Genomic DNA, 17122 nt, shown 5'->3' on the forward strand with positions numbered 1-17122 from the left:
CCTCTGACCAAGTTAGTTGCTTATTCAAACCACTTCGTGTGAGAACAGGCTCAAGCACCCAAACATCCTCCCATTTTCTGCAGGACTACAGAGTGCCTTTCCATACCCCAGCAATCAGTCAATCATACGAGAAGTGTTTAGCTTAGCAGGTCTTGCTTTGGGATTTTTGAGACAAGAAAAACCAAATTCTTATGTACTTGGCATAAACCTGGGACAAAGTGGGAGCTTTGGGCCAGTTATTTTCACCTTGGGTTGGAATTGCTAAGTACTTTCTGTGGCTGAATGGCTGACTAACTCCAGACTATACAGGAGGACACATGGCACACACACTGCAGACTAGAGGGACATCAGAAAGAAATATCTTCCTCTTCCTTTGGAAACTTTCTTAAAGAGGAACAAAAACATCCCTTCCCAAAAGCTTATTTTTAAAGAAGAGACAAAAGGAAGTTCCATCAAAGGAGGTTATGTTATGTGTTAAATGTAAGAGGATTCAATTAATCTGAAGGAGAGATTCCTTCCCCGTTATATTCTGAACCTCCCAGACAGATAACGGGAGGCCTTGTGAGTGTTCAAAGAATAATTAAGATTAATCACCTCAATGCATATTTAATGCCTGCTACTAAAACTGGTTTGACTTATTCAACAGCTAGACAGCGTTATAAAAAGATGAAAAACTTACCATAGCACTCTGTACCCCAGAATCCTGGACAACACTTTTTCTCCTCTATTTCCTTCTTACACATGTGATGGCACCCTGGCTGGGAAAGGGTATTTTCTCCTAACTTGACAGTGTATCTTAAAAAGAATAACCCAAAATTCATTATTACAACACAAATATACCACATGCCTGTTGGAGGGTTTCTAAGCAAGCAGGCTGCAGCGCACTGAACTCTGAATGGAAGGAAGGGCACTCATTCCCTCTGCCACACACGCACACAAGAGTTTGCACTTGGGTTAATGTCTTCTCTAAGGATGCTCACTGATTTAATTGGTTATGTGAAATCTGTCAGCAGCTGGACATGAGACAGGACCTTCGGCAGCCTGAGGACATCAGGACAGAACCCTTGGATGCTGGAGGGTTGCGGGTTGGCAGCATTGAAACAAAGTTAGGAACTCCTGGGTGACTCAACACTTGGCTTTGCACCTAAAATAACCTCGAAAGAAAAAGAATCTCCATGCAGGACTTGTCCCTTTCTGTCTTGCACTAAAGATTCTAGACTGAGATGCTAGAAATTTGGATATAACAGCTGTGTTATTCACAGATTCTCTATTCAATCTTGGACAAACATCTTAAATCCCCAAAAGAAGCATCTTCTTTTCAACCCTTCATCCATCACCTCTACAGCCCTTGGTGGCAGTGCCTCTTGTTCTGCACGTATGAAGTACAGAACTATTCTTGGGTCTGCCCAACAACGACCACAAGAGCAGATAACATCCAGAAAAGCTGCATACACTCACATTATTCTTACACTTCATTTTATTTTTGGCACAACATCCTTCCCCAAAGGAACTTGGAAATTGTCTCAATAGCACTGCTGCTTTGGCTTCAATCTGACTCCTACGTGTGTCTGTGCAAAAACTGCTACAAACTGCAAAACTGCCACAGCTATTTTTGAAGTATTTCGACAGAATAGTGAATCACAGAAAACAGTAGACAATGGAGCTATATATTAACAGTTAACATTCACTGCTGAATAGATATGCAAACAATAATCTATAGTGTTTCATTTTCAAAAACTTCCTGGTTAATTCAGTTTTCCTCTACCCTTTTCCTATTAGAGCCATACTCGACAGAGTAAGAGCAAGGAACACATGAACAAACAATTGTCATAAAGTGAACTAGGAAGGTAAAAAGTTCAGATGATTATTGCTGGAGGCTGGGAGGATATACAAAGGGAACTGTCATTACATTATTTTCTTACTAATCCACTACAAAATTCTGCATCTTAAACAGGTTTCTATGCTAGACAGACCTCTATTAAGTTGCTACAGCAGGATTAGCAAACTCAGGCTGTTTAGGGCAAGTTAGAAGTAATTTATCATGTAATTTGTTCTGTGTATAAAGAACCTTATGCCCAGCAAAAAGTCCTTGGGATTTGGAAGGATACTAAAGCAACAATAATAGGGGCCATAAATCCATTTTCACGCATCTGAAAACCAAACTCCTTGGACCTTTAGAGCTCAAAACCCATGTGCATTTTCCTGAAGGCATACACACTACTCCTTGCATAGCAGGGCTGCATCAAAACTTTAACGTAGATAGGAAATAGGCCTTACCTGCAGTCCCTCACTCCTAATCCTTGGGTGGTCTTTAACCAGCCTCTTGGACATAACATTTTAGGCGCTGCAGCACAAGCAGTACATGCTGTATTCAAGGTAAACATCGTCTTGATATTGCATCGCATGGATTTTAACTTGAAAAGAAAAAACAGAATGGAAATAAGCCAAAAATTAAATTGTTACCCTAGCCACTCATCTTGCCAACCTTTAACATCTTTATCAACGTTGCACCATTCTTTAGATACCACTGGGGAGGGCAGTGACCAGTGCAGCTGCTGGGAGGTGTACGACACATATGGACTAAGCCATCATGTCATGCTGCTGCATGCTACTTTGCTTGCATCTCAGCTAGAAGACAATAGGGCAGACCACAGCTATCTTATCTTCCCCCTATGCCTCAGCAAAAATTCTAACCATTTCTAGAACAATCATAACAGTACACTGTTAATTTAAGCTGATCTTTTACAAACACATGGTAGTGGTATGTAAGGACAAGCCCTAAATTAATAACCCTTGCCAGAAGACACTGAATAAAAATGCAACACAGCGTTTCTCTTTTCCATGCCGTTGATGCGATCCAGTTCACTGGTGGTTTCATTGCTGTTCCAGGGGTCTGAAGAACCAAATGCATTAGTCCAGTCTATTTCCCAGAACCCAGGAGCTGCTAACACAAGTATTTCTCAGGGAAGCTGTCTTTGAGAAGGTGCAGGGGCAGCTCGGGTGGTGGTGGATTAAAAGGAAAGGTGCTCTGCAGCTCTCTGTCTGCTTGGATGGCTCTTGATGTTTTCACCCTAGCTGAGAAGGGCTCCATGAACATTAGCAAGAAGATCAGGTAGAAGACTTGGATAATTCACATGGTTGGTGATAAATTCAGCACAAGCCCTTCCATCTAACCAGAATGACTTCACGGTTCAGGTTTCCTCACAGAGCTTTTCTGTACCCCTGTACCCACCAACCCTGCATCTCCAAAAGAAACACAGCCAGAGCAGACAAAAAAAGCACAGCCTCAGAGCAAATAATCATCACTATATGCAAACTTGTCATTAAAGCTCACAATTTTACCCCAAAAGTGTTTCCTTGAACTTCTGAACGCCTGGAGTCAAGCAACTGCATGGAAACCTCATGCTCCTTTTAAAAAGAGAGAATGTTTTTCACTGATGATGGCAGAGAAAAGCTGGGAGGCACAAGCTATGTTTGCCCTAAAAGGTCACTGGGTGGAAAAAAACGCACACAGGTCACCACAACTGTGCCTCTACAGGCAATGTATTTTCTAAAAACAAAAACATTAGATCAAATTTTGGGAGGAGGCCTTGATCTGGGAATTTTTAAGCCAATCCTGAACAATGCCGTTAATGCAGCAGCATTTCGGATCCCATCAGTAATCTCAGCTTTGCTTCCTACGAACTTAAGCCCAAATGTATACATTTGCCTCAAGGCAAGGGAGGAAGCTCATGGCTTCCCATCAGTTATCAACAGCTCAGGAAGGCCCTCCCAGATGATAGCCAGCAGACCCTGTCAGGAAAACCTCCTGAGAGATAACCCTCAAGTCCCAGGTCCACAGAGACATCTCCCTGGAATGGTTTCCTGACTCACACCCCCCTTCCCTCTGCTTGGAGTTTTTGAGCTTTTTCCCATCTTCATGGATTCACCTTCTGCACCCATCCATGCAAGAATGCTGCCCAATGAAGAAAGTGATTGCTGTGTCTGTGGTTGCCACCCACATGGATATTAACTTCTAGTTGTGCCTCTGGGGCTTTTCTTACCGTACAGTCAGCTTCACTTCCTTTGGTGGCAGAATCCCCAAGGAACTTGTCATGTCAAGGGCTCCCTTGCTTTATAAATGGCACAAAACCAATCTGAGGTCCACCAAATCCACCTATCCACGTCCTGTGAGCACCAGCTTTACTAATTTTATCCACCGGGACAGTGGTCAGTTTTGCTGTTCCTTATGTATCCACCCCACGGGCACACAGTGCAGTTAGAGGAGATGTCTCCTTTTTCATGGAGCAAAACACGGCAATGCCATTGATGGGGTAGGGAAGAAGTCCATCCAACCAGTTGATTCAAGTAAAAATTAGGTCTACAGATCAAAGCTGGGCTTTTGAAATGAGCCAGCTGAAGCCAGGCACATGGTTCTGACAGAACAGTACATCTCCTGCCTTTCTAGTCCCATCAAATCCCAGCTTTAACCTTCACTGACACAATACCTCAGAAAGAGGAAAGGGAAGATGCCCAAGGAAGAAACACAGAGGTGGATGCCTTCCCATGAGTTATGATCTTAACATTGTCAGAATTACCCAACAAACCTTTATCAGGTGTCCGAGCTACCCTATCTGTATGAAAAAGACCACACAAACAGTAGAGCACAAAACACTAAACTGAAACTCCAATCTTCTACTTCAGCTTTACTTTCAGACGTCAGGAGTTGGCTGTCAGACACAGCTGGGCCTTTAAATGTATTCTCTGTCATGGTGGTGGAGGAAGACACCATTATTCACACATTACTCTATTTTTCTTCTCTTTCTTTCATCAATATGTCTCCGTTTCTAAATGGAGATGGACACCGGGAGAGAAGGGCTGTCACTCCTCCCATTTGGCATCTTTAATTACTTGCAGGTCTCTAAGACAAGACAGTTACTGTGGAATCCCCCCCGACCCTACCTTCCTAGGACACTTCATGAACTTTAGGCAGCTATCCAGTAAGATCTTCCCCTTTTTATAAGGAAACACACTTGTGTCAGCAGCCAGAAGCAGGAGGAAAGAGGAAGAAAACATCTGTGTGGAAAATAATTTAAAAAAAATATTTCCCTTCTTATTTGGGTGACAGAACTGATGAAGCAGTCATTTTCTGAAGTGTTTTGCTTCTTAGGAAAGCAGAAGAGGGAATCAAGGGACATGAAATTCAACAGTTTGGATACTCGAATTCTGGAAAGGATGAAAAATACACGGGAGTTTGAGTCAGAGGTGGCTCCTGGGGCACAACCTCATGGAAAACAATGATGCACTGCTCCCTTGGGCTCATCTGTAACCACTGTTTCCAAGTTAGAAGCCACTGGAGGGGAAGCAGCAAGAGGGAATGCTTGCCCCTGTGATGCCTGGTGGGCCAAGAGTCAGTGAGGTGCATGGTGGCTACATCTGTCAAGGAAAGGGGGTGAAAACGGTCCCTGTTCTGATCAGGTGATGTTGAGAGCCTGGACTGTATCACACTTTGGGAACAAAGCAACAGAAAAGGAAGACTGGCACTCTCAAGCAGCCCCAAAATTAAAGGACACTTTGCAAGCAGAAGACATCTAGCTGTAGCTGAAAAAAGTTAAGACTGAAAGAAGTTAAGAGCCAGGGTGCCTCTGTCCATCCACACCGAGCTCTGCCTTGCCAGGGCTGGGCTGGGCTCTCTCCCTGCACTCAAACACATGCACGTGCAAGAGCAGCCACTGCTCTCTCTGCTTAGCTGAGACGTATCTGAGCTTCTGGACGCTGCAGTGTCTCCTTCCCCCTCACTCTGACACAAAGGTCCCTTACTTCTCAAGTGCTCATATTTATCTTATTCCACCTCAAGAGAATAAGCTGGGGAGGTTTTCTTTGAAGGGCTAGTTTAATTCCCCTCATTTTCACCCTTTATCTTTTCCTCCTAAATCATAACACAAATCCTTCTGCACGGCAAAATCTCAAGGAAGAAAGAAAAACACATTTGGACGTCAGTGTTTGGCTCCAACAATCCTGGGAGTCAGTTCTGGAAACAGACATTATCTAATGAATCACCGAGTTTCCAGTGCATTTGCCCTTTACAAAACAGAGCTGTAGACACATGCTGGAGTCATTATAGCCATGTACCTTCCCAAGAAGTTCTCAGTAACACTTCATCTGAACAGACCGGTGGCTCCCGGACACAAACCCTTTGCATTTGTCCATGAAAGACACTTTTCAACATGAGGACGAACAATCGACCTCAGAGATCACTTAACAGAAGATCAGCTGTTGCCCTGGGTGCTGCACACCACCTCAGCTGCAGAGCGCTGAAGGCAGGAGGATGCAGAGAACATTCCCCTCATTTCCCACCTGCCTCCATTCCTCCTCTAGCACAGCCTGGGACTGGCCTCCTCCCAGCAGAAAAACTTTCATGGTTCTGACATCTGCTGCTTCTTCCCCAGCCCATTGCAGGAGGAATACACAACCCAAGTCAGGCTAACAGATCTGCTGTCCTGTTTGAGCCATCAAACCAGAGACCCGAGGTAACATCACTGAAAAACAGCTAGCACAAAATCTCTCTTGATGGCCCCTACCAGGCTCCTGCAAACCAGTGGAGGCCTTTTGTGGAACCACAGCACCTCTACTGGAATCAGATTCAATGGCCTAAATAGAGAAGATTTCATTAGACCCTTATTTTTCCTTACCTCCCATTGTAACCTTTCAAATGTTTATTCTCTTTCCAAAAAGAGGGAACCTCTTGGGAAAAAAAAACTCTTAAAAGGGAATTATTTTTCCTGGATTAAATAAAGTGCTGCAGAGGTGATTCAAAACATTTCACTTCTCCGTGAGCAAGTACTCATTACCTGATATTTTAACTGTTTCATGCCAAGCCTGACATCTCAGTGATTACAGAAATCATCTCAAAGTGAAGAAACTGAAATTTCCACTTATACCAGCTGAAGATGTGAGCCCACGCCTCTGATCACACTACTATACTGGAACCCATCTGGCTGGAGCCCATGACTCCAGGCAAACAAAACTCACCAGAAGAGCCACTTCAGGTTCGTGCTCAGGTCACCTCAATGATCCTACAAGCCTACAGGTTCATGAAGCTCTTAGCTTATTTGTATGCTTATTCGTCGTTTGTGGCCCTTTTATGAAAGGGTCTAGACAAAAGCTTCCACCCAAAGTTCTGACACTGAAGCATCTTTTCAGTGCTGTGGCTGTTCCTAAATTAAGTCTTTCCAGGCTGACACGCACCTTCCTTAGCACAAGTCTGTCCGCTCCCCACTGGGCCCCTCTGTCATTCAAGACAAGACAACTCTTCCATCACTCGGGTCCCCGGGGAACAGGATTTCCAAATGCCCCACACATCTTCTGACTTTGTAGGACAGTTTATTCCTCCAACAGCAGGACGCAAGAAGGGCGATGGCAGAAGACAATATAGTACAAATAAATGAGTTCGAGCCTACCAAAAATGTGCTGCCTCACCATTGAGCCTAGAGTACAGATCTACACAGGCATCACACATTCTTCTAGCTGCTGCTGCTAAACACAAGAACTGAGATAAAGGAATCAAAAGCAAATCAAGAAACCTGAGACAAAATGAGAAGTATTCCACACTCTTCACTGGGGAGCTGCTGGGAAATGTACTTGAAACAAAGGTATTTACCCTGTTGCAAAGCAACAATTTGAGGAGATTTAAACCATTTTTTTTAGAAAATTCCTCTGGGAAACTTATGGACCTGTCCTGCCAGATGCTAAGCTCCCATCACATGTACTGAAAATAGTGGAAGACAAAGGCGCCGAATGTATTCCTTTCATACTGCTACTTTTGCATTCAGTGCTGAACTTAAATACAAATTTAACCTGATCTAAAACTCAAGCAGCTCCTTTTAACCTTACTTTTAGTTTCTCAGTTTGGACTACACACATACCCACATAAGCAAAGAAGACGCCTTAGAGTCCTTAAGTTTAATTATGGATGCTATTCTGCATCTAACTAAATGTAAATGAAAACAGGAGTTTTGGGGAAGACTATTTCATAACATGCAACCGTCCAAATACGAAGAACCATTCAATAAACATTTAAACAAAGGCTCACAGACTTACCTTCTGACTCTGGCAGTCAGCTGTGGGAGTGAAGCATGCTGCTAAGAAGAAAAACAGCAACCCACGAGGATGCATTTTCATGCTTTTACAGGCAGGACTCTTTCCACAAAGGGGTGGCGATAGAGGCTGCAATTTCTGTAAGATAAGACCGCCTACTAAGAATCAGATCCAAGACAAACCAGAGGTTAAAAGTAAACCGGGAGAAAGCATTTTCGCACTGTACTCTTTGGCTGCAAAGCCTTCAGAAGTGGATCTGCTACTTCTAGTATTACGTCTGAACCAATACCACCTTTTTCTTTCTTTCTATTCTTTTTTTAAATGCACAAGCAGAACTCCTTAGTATAAGGTTTACTCAAAACAGGAACATCTACGGATTTCCTCTTACATATCAGTTCAAAACAGAAGGAAGGAAATCCTTAGTTTTCAACTAATTGGAATGAAAAGAGGTTAACTGTATGCTTAACTGAAGGCAAATCCAATGGGCAAACAAATACCATGAACTGATGAAGGGTAAGGTAATTTCCTTTTACCACTGATGTTACTATGTCCACACCACCTCAAACAGAAGGTAGACCTGACCATTGCCTACCTGCCTGTCCCAAAGCATGCACGAACAAAGCAATGTGAGCGACATGCTGTGCTTCAGAGCAACAATGTAAGCACACTTATCAACCAATCGAGCACTTTGGGTAGGCTTTGATATTTATTTAAAATGTTTGAATTTCTCAGCAACAAAAGCATCACGTTTTGCAGGTGCTATGGCAGCAATGGCAAAATACATAATTTTTCCAAACACTGCTGACAGTCTGATCAATCCAAGGCGCACTTTCATACCACTCAGAATAGGAGAGTCCCAAAATGGGATTAGAAAAAATACATGCTACCCTGAGGTATGGTCTGCAATTTATTTTCTCCTTTTAAGCATTACAACCAACCAATAATTGATTATTGACAGATTTTACATGGGCTTTGTCTCCCTATGCTGCTAAGAGAACCCGCTGTACTGAGCAGTCGAAGGACCATTTCTTTTAGTAACAAATCCTACTGAGCAATGAGGGATCTTTTAATTTTTGAGCCATTAACAGTACACGAAGGTGCCTAAACAAACAAGGATAGGAAGTTATTCTTGTGTTTACATGAATAGTTGGGACCATTAATATTTTTTTGCCCTCTGCATACACACAAAGATACACATGCTAACATATAAAGTATATAAGAACTGCTGTACTTACTAGTGCCGTTAATTGTGCTTTACCTCTTCCTCCATCCTACAGAGACAGCCAGCATGATGAACAGCCAGCACTACTTTATATCCTGCGCTAACAGGAAGCAGATAAGGCACACAACCATCCACTGCAACCCATGCAGAGAAGTACCAGCCCACAGCTCTATCTGACGACTCAGCCCCCTTGTCCTGTTCTAGGACTACTGCTGCCCAAGAGATGGCAACTCTGTCCAGCTCAGAGGGTTCACGCAGCTCCAGAAACCATTTGGTACCCTGCAGATCTGTGGAACGAGGGAGAGGCGATGTCAAAGTCGCACATGGATGGTGGGGACATTCTTGCAGAGGGATATTAGTATGGAATCTGTACCATGCTTGCTTTACCTACAGTCATGGTAATAGATTGACCATGTAAACAGAAGAATGAGACTGCTTCTCTGCTCCATGTCACCTGTTAGGCATACACAGCTAGCACAGGCAGCCTAGAAGGATGCTGACTGCTTGTTGATGGATTTTCCAAGAGCTGGCTATATGACATGGGGATTAAGCTGCCAGTACTGGGCAACCACGGGGAGCTGATAAGCTTTTAGGGTGAAAACAGCTTACCCTGAGGCACCTGAAGAAGCATGGGCAGCTTCAATCAACCTTCAGGCCCTTTTCTAAATGGCTCAACAGTGAAAATGGTACAGGGGAAAAAGGACACACAAAGACTGATTCGAAGGCTTTCCACTGCTGCACTGCTGCTTATCATCATCTGACCTACTGCAAGGAAACTAGGAAGGGGAGAGAAAGGCTTGGTGAAATTCCTCTCTGAATTAAATAAATCAGATTCACAGCAACTTCAAAAGGTTCAAAGCCAGCTTCCTTATCTGACCATACCTCGTTTAAAGGCAAGCAATACAACAGAAATATATAGGCTAAAAATGCAAACACTGAGTGGTGCCATTGTACAGCAGCAGAGCATAAACTGAAAATCAAAAGGTCACCACCTATCATCAGATGCTCCTTTCCTGATCAAGCAGCATAGGCAGCATGTTTCAACCACTGTGTATTAACTGCCCTGAGAGAATGGAAACTTGCTTTGCCGATCACTGCTGCTGGATGTGGAACACCAAAACCTGCATCAACTTTGGATCTGTGCGATTCTGGAAATTAGTAAGAGCGTGAAGCACCAAAAACCTCCAAATTAAAGGGTGGCCAAGAGCCATTAATAACGCTTAGTGCAAAGCAAAAAGATGCCAGCATGCTTGTGAGTGGCGGCCCAGTTGGCAGTGTCACCAAAGATGGCACCACCAGCATGGAAAGAGCACAGGGAGCAAAATGGGGCAAAATAAACACAAAAAAACTGCTTCACTTACACTGTTCCTGTTCTCTTCTGATAGATGAATTCCTCCTAGGCAGATAGATGGATTTTGTCATGGATGACATCAATAAAAAGCTTATGCCTTAGAAGCAAAATGCCTTTAATTGGATCAATTTTTTTATTCCATGATTTTGTCCAACACCCTTCAAAACTGTCAGTAAAGTTCCCTCACTCATTTCTATACGAGACCACCTCATATACATACGTGTCTGCACAAAGCATTTCAAACCCTCAAAGCCCCACAAAACAAGATCCCAAGATCTGTCAGAAAGCTCAACATCTGATTGCTTCTAAACTGTCCAGAATTTACAGAGAAAATACCCAGTAGTGAGTTAAGAACAAAGCCACAGGACTTGCTATGTCACTAGCAATTAAAGGAATACATGAGACAGGAAAACTAGAGGAAAAAGCCCTTTCATCAAAGGGAAAATTTATAGAAAAGATTTGTAAGGATTTGGTGACAGAGCATGCAAATGGCCCTGTGCAGGCAGGGTAGAGGGGTTTCATTCACATCCTAGTCAAGGCTTCATTGAAACAGGATTGTGCAAATCCCATTTCAAAATACACAGTAGGAGTTGTCAACTGTTGGCCCATGTGTTTATGTGTGAGGTTTAGCACGTGGGTTTTGTTTGTTTTGGAAAGCATGGAGGCTGACTTATCAGTCAAGCGTCTCCTGCCCACACGGCAGAAGGTGGCTGGTTTAGCAGCTGCAGTCAGATGTGGGTCTCAAAAGCATCATCTTCAACTTCTGGCCCTGACACAGACGATTTCTACAAAACACTAAGAATTTACCTTGCGGTCTCCATTTCCCAAACTACCAGCAGACTGTTGGCAAGCAGCAGTGCTCAGGATTTTTTCCTCACTCAGTCTTTTGCTTTATGCATTGATGAAAGGTTGGGTCCTCTAAAGTAACTTGTCTAAGATCTGGCAGGGTTTTTTTTTGGTGAACACATTCCTGTTCAGAGCTGAGAAACTGCTGGCGAAATCTGTCCCATGGGAAGAAAAGTTGCCTGAGTAAAGGCAAAGGATATAGCCACAAACTCTTCCAGCCTCCCTGCCTGTGTCACATGCTGCATTTTAAAATGCTGGGTCACCAGCCCTTCTCTCTGATGTTCGTGCAGCCCTGGCTAGCTTGGGCAATTTCCTGCTATTGAAATCTTTTGTTTAAGCAATCTTTACAGAAAGTACAGAGCCAGGACAAATACTTTACCATCCAGTTTACCTTGCCATACAGCTTCCGTGAAAGCCAACCATTTGGTTACATCCACAGAGAGAAACAGACTCTCTCTCCACTCTTCTGGGAAAACTGGGAAAGAACATAAAGTCTCCTTGCTGTGAGTTGCCAGTGAGAAGGCTGCGAGTCTGAAGAGGTACTAGCAAAAGATTAAACTGACCAAGCCAGAAGTGCTCGTGTGTAGGAAGAGAGCCAGCTGTGCCATACTTACTGAACACACCCCTGAGGCTCTGGGTGAAGAGGCTAGGACACAAACCTAATTTTTTTGATTTCTTTCTTTTGGCAAGTTGGAAGAAACAGGGATGTTAAAGTTTGCTTATAAAAACAAAAAAAACTGGAAGAGTCACATGGCAAACAGGAGTCTCTCTCTCTCACATGCACACATGCAATGGTCCAATTCCAAGCAGACAGAGCTGCCTGAGCGCAATGTTGTGATGCGATTCAGGGAGAAATTATTCCAGCTGCTTATATCCTGTTAGTTCAAAACCTCGAAGGGCAGCAGTACAAATGTCAGAACATAAATGCTGTTAAGTCCTGGTCTATTTATTGCTATTCACTCCCAGTTCCTTTACACATGCTCCTGCAGTGAAAGCCAGCTACATATTCCCATCTCTTGGTTTTACTTTTGTACCTTTCCCATCTATTAAGCAGTACTCTGGGATTGTACTGAGAGTGTCAGGCACGAAATTCCCCACAGATATTCCACATGAATCAGAAGTCTGAGTAAAACTGGTTGAACAAACAGGCTGAGCTACTGAAACTCAGCACCTGCTGACATCAGCATGACCAAAGAGGCAGTGTGTTTTCCCATGGTGGTGCTGTTTATGCTTCACGTATTATCTGCAAGGGATAGAAACAGTCTATAACATACTTGACTAAAGCTATAGCTGTTTGCTAAGGATTGCACTGAAGTGCCTGCCTGAGAAAAGCGTGACTGAGATGATCCCACTATCAGCATGTGCAACAACTTTAGAGATGCTGAGAGTTCTTGTCATCCCTCTGAGAGGCCTTAAAGTTTGAAGCATGAGGGCTTATAGTGCCCAGCTTACCGGCACTAGCTATTACTCTTTATACACCTATTCGCGTGGGTTTTCTCCTGCGTTGGCCACAGTCTTTCTTCACCACCTTCTTGGTCTGTTGTTGGGAGTTTTATCTCCCCCCTTTTTCCACATCAATTTTTAGCTAAGTTACTAAATGCCCTTCATTATCAGGAAGACAGCAGGAAACAGAAGTTTGTAGTCTATCTGCTCTGAGCCACAACTTCATGCTTTTCCTTGCGTTGTTCCTTCTCCACTTAATACGTGGTATGCTTAAAGATTAATACCACAGAACTAAACTTCTTTATTAGAGACAATCAAGAAAGAAGCAGCAGCATTTTGTGCTACTTCAGGGTTTTTTTGAAAAAAAAAAAAACAACCCCAAAAAAAAAAACCCAACCAAAGACAAAACCAACTGTTTATTAAAGCTGACAAGAACAGGAAGACAAGTCAAAGGGGCTGATGTAAATACCTCGCTGTTCAGTACATCTACAGCCAGGCAGATCACAGAGTGCTGTAAAAGCAGCATGGGTATGGACACAGGGCAGACAGGATGTAGGTCACACCGTCACTACTTCTTGCAAAGAAAACACAGTTTAGCTCAGGTCAGCATCTCATTCACTTTCCTTCCTAATGAGATTCATTTACAATTTTTCAATTGTAATACAAGGGAGATTTTAAAACCTTCAACCAGAACCTCAGCAGATGACACTGAACATACGTAACTGCATGGGTCGTTAGGGTGGCACACATCTACATAAGCTGCCAAAGCCAGACAATGGGAGTCTAAGATGGTTTAGAAGATAACTTTCCTGAAAAAGGTCTCCCCACCTGCCTACACATGCATCTGGTCACAGCTTTATAGCTATTCAGGTACTGTTTCAGTGCCAAACAAAGGTTGGAAGCTATAAAAGATCTGAGTATAAAGAATTATGAAGGGATTGAGTGTACCCTCAGCAAGTTTGCAGATGATATAAAACTGGAAGGAGTGGCTGATGAACCAGAAGGCTGTGCTGCCATTCAGCGAGACCTGGACAGACTGGAGAATTGAGCAGAGAGGAAACTAATAAAGGCAAGTGTAAGGTCCTGTACCTGGGGAGGAACAGCCCCACACACCAGTACAGGCTGGGGCTGACCTGCTGGGAGGCTGCTCTGTGGAAAAGGACCTGGGCGTTCTGGTGGACAGCAGATCAGCCAGAAGCCAGCAGTGTGCCCTTGGGGCAAAGGTGGCCAGTGGGATCCTGGGGCACATTAGGAGGAGTGTGGCCAGCAGGTCGAGGGAGGGGATCCTCCCCCTCTGCTCTGCCCTGTGAGGCTGTACCTGGAGTACCATGTCCAGTTCTGGGCTCCTCAGTTCAGGAGAGACTGGGAACTGCTGGAGAGGGGCCAGCACAGGGCTATGGAGATGGTGAGGGGACCGGAGCATCTCCCTTAGGAGGACAGGCTGAGAGGGCTGGGGCTGTTCAGCCTGCAGGAGAGAAGGCTGAGAGGGGACCTTATCAATGCCTACAGATATCTCCAGGACGAGTGTCAGGAGGACGGGGCCAGGCTCTTTTCAGTGCTGCCCAGCAGAAGGACAAGGGGCAATGGGCACAAACTGCAACACAAGGAGTTCCTTCTGAACACGATGGAAGAACTTCTTTACTTTGAGGATGTCACAGCACCGGCACAGGCTGCCCAGGGAGGCTGCGGGGTCTCCTCTTCTGGAGACATTCAAACCCCGCCTGGCCGTGACCCTGAGCGGCCGGCTCTTGGGGGAGCTGCTTTCGCAGGGCCTGGGGCTGGATGGTCTCCAGAGGTCCCTGCCAGCCCTGACCCGTCTGATTACTAAAGAAATACACATGCAGGGCTTTGTAGCACCCTTGCAAAGAGAGAGGAAAAAATCAAGACTGTTTTATGTGACCACAAATGGTTACAAAAATAATTTCACAGCACCTTCTGTAGAAAATAATTGTGGAAAGCTTTGAGAAATCTTTATGAAATGAAACAATCTGCCAATTCATAAAGTTCAAGATGGATTGTGCTTTTTCAAGGAAAACTAATTTAAGTAAATCGCTGTATTTAGAAATAAAAAGATTACACTAGAAATAGACAATAAAGACAACAGGTTGGTGCTGAGGAATGACAGTGAATAAAAATTTTCAGCTCAACACTGCACTTAAATGAACAGAAATTTGCACCCACAAAGCACTGTAACTCCAGCAGGTTTTAACACAGGCAAAAGAGCAGGGGATCAGCCATCCGGTGGCACAGGAGAGGGGCATGTCTTGTTTTGCGTATGGATGGAGGTTTTTTCCAGGTAAAAATGAAAAAGAGCTAAAAAGCATCAGGGAAGGCGCTTCACACAGCCCATGCTTTACTTGGAGTATAAAAGATTATATACTGAAAAAATGCCTTGAAAATAAACAATTCTGATAGCACCACAGATGAGATGCTTAAATGGAAGAATCGAAAAATACTGTAGTATCTAATGAGTTACCGAACATATTGTAAATCTTAAAATATGATCAGTGTTTACCAAGATCTCAAGGAAGAATTATACCTGTTTTCTGTATTAATAATCTGATCCAAAGGGACAGATGTAATGTTTTAAACAGCTGTAGAAGAATTTCAAGTTTAATCACAGCTGTGTTCTTGCTGCAATAAAATCTGAAAAGAGACCTTGACTGCTCAAACTATGTAACAAGCAGGGGATTATCTTTGCTTGTTCTAACACAAGTTTCTGTGATATGCACTAGTGTACTGAAATACATTTGAACAGTTGGACTTTATGAAGGATGCTAAGAAACAGAACTCAGGCCTGTCTCAAGCTCAAGGCATCCCCCAGGACAAGCCTTACAAATAAGACAGAAGCAGGGCTGACTTACCCGGAAACAAAGACAATTATCTCTGCCTTTTATACTAGGGGTTATATCTGTTCAAGTTGGCTCAAATCCCAGGCAGTTCCAAAGAAGTTATTACAGATTCCCTTTGCATTCACTTAAACCATAGACCATTTGTAAATGATCTGTTCATCAGGTAAGTTCTCAAATGTTTGCATATCGGACTACTCCAGTTGCCACAGGTTCCTCTGAAGTGTTACCTACAGGAATTACAATGAAGTGATTAACACAGTTACTTCAGAAAGTAGTAATGAAAACTTAACCTTTCAATTATACTATTCCTGGGATTTTTATTTTAGCAATTAGTGGGGGTTCTACCCAATAACAATTAAGCTTTAATGAATGTTAAGTACCTTTGAGATTTCAGGGAATAGAAAAACTCTGAAGTACAGGAAAATTTAAGTCTTCCCCCAAGTCTACAGGACCTACCTTAACTGCTCAGTTCACTCTAAGCTTGAGAGGCGCTAGGTTTCCTCTGCTAAACCGTGAGCAGAGCAGCACTCAAGTAACTCCTCACCGCTTCAGTTGCTTAGGGAACTCCACTGCATCCTGCAATACAACTGGACTTTTGCTGCCTTTGTCATCCGTGCACCGACTGCAGCATTCCTGGTTAACTGGAGCCTGAAAAAGCACAGTCAAGCTCCCCATCAGCATGCAAAAAACACTCCAAGGAACCAGAAAATTCCCAGTGCCACTGTGGACTTGCCATTCTTGGAGAAAACTCAAAACTTGTTTGGACCAGGCCCTGAGCAACCTGTTTGAAGTTTGCTTTGAGCTTGACTGCTGGACCTCCAGAGGTCTCTTCCAATCTAAATGTTTCTGTGTTTTTTAAGGAGCATCAGTTTTAAGCAACACCAGCTGACACATGTATCAAAACTGTTCTTCCCTTCTTAATCCCAGGGGGCATAGAACACTTTTTCAAAGTACTGGTATCTGTCTTCATAATAGTGAGTAGGGATTTTACTGCTATGGGGGTAGGCTAAAACTTGTTGGGCACAGTAATATTCAAGTTAAAGATGAAAGCTTGCAAAGCAAATTCCTAATATCTGATGGAGAAGTAAAAGTACTTGAAATAAATCCTCCTAAAATTCTGTTTAGAAGCTGCAGATCTTCAGTTTCCATGACTCAGCTCTATTTCTGGACCAGTACAAACTTGCTACAGTAGGATAAACTATGTTCTTCTTTCATCTTGCTGCACATTTCATACTTTACAATATATTCTAGGAATGCAGTATGTGCTGCTGAACTGCCATATGGTATCCTGCAAACACAAGACAAACCTGAATAAAGACAAGGCCAAAAGAA

The 17122-nt window shown here is 43.4% G+C and overlaps 1 protein-coding gene across 4 annotated transcripts in view; it reads right to left on the reverse strand.

The window, feature by feature from the left end:
- The window catches only part of STAB1 (stabilin 1), a 59816-nt gene extending 48401 nt beyond the window's left edge, over nt 1-11415 (reverse strand). For 2 of the 4 annotated variants that reach the window (XM_080386286.1, XM_080386283.1), the window contains exons 1-3: nt 8080-9278; nt 2278-2414; nt 680-795 (exon numbers count right to left, since the gene is read on the reverse strand). In XM_080386286.1, the coding sequence (XP_080242412.1) occupies nt 680-795; nt 2278-2414; nt 8080-8160 (334 nt within the window). In that variant the 5' untranslated portion in view covers nt 8161-9278. Of the gene's footprint in view, nt 1-679; nt 796-2277; nt 2415-8079; nt 9279-9311 lie in introns of those variants that run through there. The other 2 variants (XM_080386284.1, XM_080386285.1) reach the window with 2 other exon arrangements.
- Nucleotides 11416-17122: the final 5707 nt, after the last annotated feature.

The sequence above is a fragment of the Falco punctatus genome (genome assembly GCF_963210335.1).
Source record: "Falco punctatus genome assembly, chromosome: 4".
NCBI classification, from domain to species: domain Eukaryota; kingdom Metazoa; phylum Chordata; class Aves; order Falconiformes; family Falconidae; genus Falco; species Falco punctatus.